The sequence below is a fragment of the Coregonus clupeaformis genome, chromosome 15 (genome assembly GCF_020615455.1).
Source record: "Coregonus clupeaformis isolate EN_2021a chromosome 15, ASM2061545v1, whole genome shotgun sequence".
Taxonomy (NCBI): Eukaryota; Metazoa; Chordata; class Actinopteri; order Salmoniformes; family Salmonidae; genus Coregonus; species Coregonus clupeaformis.
The window spans coordinates 1,895,035-1,898,357 of record NC_059206.1 but is presented as its reverse complement, the minus strand read 5'-3'; the positions used below and the strand labels follow the sequence as shown (position 1 = coordinate 1,898,357).

At 43.5% G+C, this 3,323-nt stretch overlaps 1 protein-coding gene across 1 annotated transcript; it reads left to right on the top strand.

The window, feature by feature from the left end:
• The first annotated feature begins 265 nt into the window (after positions 1-265).
• On the top strand, positions 266-1,934 carry LOC121583214 (apolipoprotein A-I). Its single transcript, XM_041899408.1, has 4 exons — positions 266-322; positions 427-480; positions 719-869; positions 990-1,934. The coding sequence occupies exons 2-4, from the start codon at positions 441-443 to the stop codon at positions 1,564-1,566; spliced, it is 768 nt and encodes a 255-aa protein (XP_041755342.1). The 5' UTR covers positions 266-322; positions 427-440; the 3' UTR covers positions 1,567-1,934.
• Positions 1,935-3,323: the final 1,389 nt, after the last annotated feature.

The following is a 3,323-nucleotide window of genomic DNA, read 5'->3' as shown; positions in this document are numbered from 1 at the left end:
TGTTTATCCCACCTAGCTATCTTAAGATGAATGCACTAACTAACTGTAAGTCGCTCTGGATAAGAGCGTCTGCTAAATGACTAAAATGTAAATGTAAAATGGATTGTGTCAGCATGACCTCTTGGTCCCCATAACGTGTCCCCAGAGTACTGAGGTTATGATGTGGCAGTAGGAGTGACAGGAGGACATACAGCAGGGCACTCAGTCCTGGACTTTGTTCTTCACTCCAACTCCCAGCCTCCTATATATACACACAGCCCTGATACCTCATGTACACACTCAATACCAGACACAAGGACAAGACACAAGCTCTCTAAAACCGGTAAGACACTAGCTGCCTCTAGTCACATAGGCTACAATATATCTGGGATGAGAAACGGACTTACATTTTTTATTGAACAATTGTCTTTTTTTCTCCATTAACAGCCTATAGCCCAGTTATGAAGGTCTTAGTGGTGCTTGCTCTTGCTGTTTTCACTGGTGAGTGGAGAATAAGTTTTCATTGTCCAATACATAGTGTTTGTATTTTTTTTTACAGAAAAAAAGTAGAAAATGCTAAATATAACGCTAGTGTTATATCAATGACAGATGTAAACGTTTAATCTCAAACACCCTCTAGACTGTAAATGTTTAATCTCAAACACCCTCTAGACTGTAACCTTTCAATCTCAAACACCCTCTAGACTGTAAATGAAATGATCCACGGTCTCTCCTACAGGCTGCAATGCCAATGTTCTGTGGCAGGACCAGTCTAAGCAACAGCTGGAGATTGTGAAAGACGCATTCTGGGACTATGTTGCCAAGGCAACACTCACGGCTGACAACACCCTGCAGAAGATCAGACAGTCAGAGGTGGCGCACGAAGTCAAGTATGTCTCAATATGTAGAAAATAACACAATATAATGGAGTTTGATAACAACTCAACTAACTGTTTGTTCACCTCAATGACTTGGCCTATGTATTAACCTTTCTCTCTCTGTCTCCATAGCACCAGGATCACAGAGAGTGCTGATGCTGTGACCCAGTACACCGTGTTCATGCGTGGTCAGGTGACTCCTCTGACTCAGGACCTGTTGGCCAAGCTTTCCCAGGAGGCCGAGCAGCTGAAGGCTCGTCTGGAGAAGGACCTGAGCACCATGACAGCCAAGCTGCAGCCCTACTCTGACGAGCTGAACGCGGACCTCCAGAGGCAGGTAGAGGAGATGAAGAGGGACGTGACCACCTACGCAGAGGCCCTGGACTCCGACACCCTGAAGGCCACTCTGCTCCAGAAGAGCGAGGAGCTAAGGGGAAGCCTGGAGAAGAGTGTGCAGCAGCTGCAGGCCCAGCTGGGCCCCTACACTGAGGAGCTGAAGCAGAAAATGGACCAGAACCTGGAGGAGTTCCAGAGGAACATGATTCCTCTGACCCAAAGCTTCCAGACCCAGCTGATCCAGAGAACCAAGGAGGTCCAGCAGAACCTGGCCCCCTATGGAGAGGAGCTGAAGAAGCTGGACCCATTGGCCCAGGACCTGAAGGCCCAACTGGCTGTTCTCTGGGATTCCTTCACCAAGAAGATCCAGTAATCGGACTGATTATACTTGGTCTACTAGAACTGTGTACTGATTAATCAGTTTCCATCGAAGTCCAAAAGGGGCAATATGTAAATGTCCCCGTACATACCACCACTAGGTTGTTTCACTGTATCAGTTATGGGACTCTCCATCTCCTGACCAATATCAACATGTGACTCAGGACCATATTACAGTATTACAGAAGCTGTTAGAAAACAAATGTAGGATTCTATCAACAATAGATTCATCACATCTACTGTTTCTCTCTTGAGAAAGGTCTCAATTTCTTCAAGCAAACTTTCTCATATCTCAGCATATTTATTTATTTATTGTCAGTATTATCATGTGTGATTTCAATAAATGAAACTCAAGAAGCTGAATGCTGTTCATTTCATCAATTGAAACAATTAAATCAGTCAATATAGGCTCTGTCAACTATGAGTAGAGAATTGAAGCAATAAGACACAAAAGCAATTCTCTCCATGTTTTGTAAGAAATGGCATGTATCCTTTTCCCAATATATATATATAAGGTAATATATATGGTTTGCACCATTATGGAAAAAGATGAGGAAACAGAACAAAACCGATTTATATATGAGTTGCCTGCCCTCTGCCTCCCCAAACCTGTCCCTACCCTCAAAAGAAAACAAACATGAGCACTGACATTTTCCTTTACTTCATGCCTAGACAAACCATACAGTACAAAATGAAGAAAAATTAGAAGAAAATAATTAACAGAGTTAAACAAAACCTGACAGGCACTGACCTAAAAACAAAACAAAAGTAATGTAATTTGATAGTTTCCTAACAAAAAATGAGTCCACTTTTACTGCTGTCTGACAGTGCATTCGGAAAGTATTCAGACCCCTTCCCATTTTCCACATTTTGTTAAGTTAGACTTATTCTAAAATTGATTAAATTATGTTTTTCCCTTATCAATCCACACACAATACCCCATAATGACAAAGCGAAAACAGGTTTTTAGATTCTTTTGGAAATGTATTAAAAAACAAAATCAGAAATACCTTCTTTACATAAGTATTCAGACCCTTTGCCATGACACTCGAAATTGAGCTCAGGTGCATCCTGTTTCCATTGATCATCCTTGAGATGTTTCTACAACTTGATTGGAGTCCACTTGTGGTAAATTCAATTGATTGGTCATGATTTGGAAAGGCACTCACCTGTCTATATAAGGTCCCACAGTTGGCAGTGCATGTCAGAGCAAAAATTTTCTGCAGCACTGAAGCTCTCCAAGAACACAGTGACCTCCTTCATTCTTAAATGGAAGAAGTTTGGAACCACCAAAACTCTTCCTAGAGCTGGCCGCCTGGCCAAACTGAGCAATCGGGGGAGAAGGGCCTGATGAAACTAAGATTTGGCCTGAATGCCAAACGTCACGTCTGGAGGATACCTGGCACCATCTCTACGGTGAAGCATGGTGGTGGCATCATCATGCTGTGGGGATGTTTTTCAGTGGCAGGGACTGGGAGACTAGTCAGGATCGAGGGAAAGATGAACAAAGCAAAGTACAGAGAGATCCTTGATGAAAACCTGCTCCGGAGCACTCAGGACCTCAGACAGGGGCGAAGGTTCACCTTCCAACAGAACAACGACCCTAAGCACACAGCCAAGACAATGCAGGACTGGCTTCGGGACAAGTCTCTGAATATCCTTGAGTGGCCTAGCCAGAGCCCGGACTTGAACTCGATCGAACATCTCTGGAAAGACCTGAAAATAACTGTGCAGCGACGCTCCCCATACAAC

Coding starts and splice junctions, on each gene's coding strand:
- LOC121583214 (XM_041899408.1), top strand. CDS start 441: ATGAAGGTCTTAGTGGTGCTTGCTCTTGCTGTTTTCACTG. Junction 481..718: donor TGCTCTTGCTGTTTTCACTG/GTGAGTGGAGAA, acceptor TCTCTCCTACAG/GCTGCAATGCCAATGTTCTG. Junction 870..989: donor GAGGTGGCGCACGAAGTCAA/GTATGTCTCAAT, acceptor CTGTCTCCATAG/CACCAGGATCACAGAGAGTG.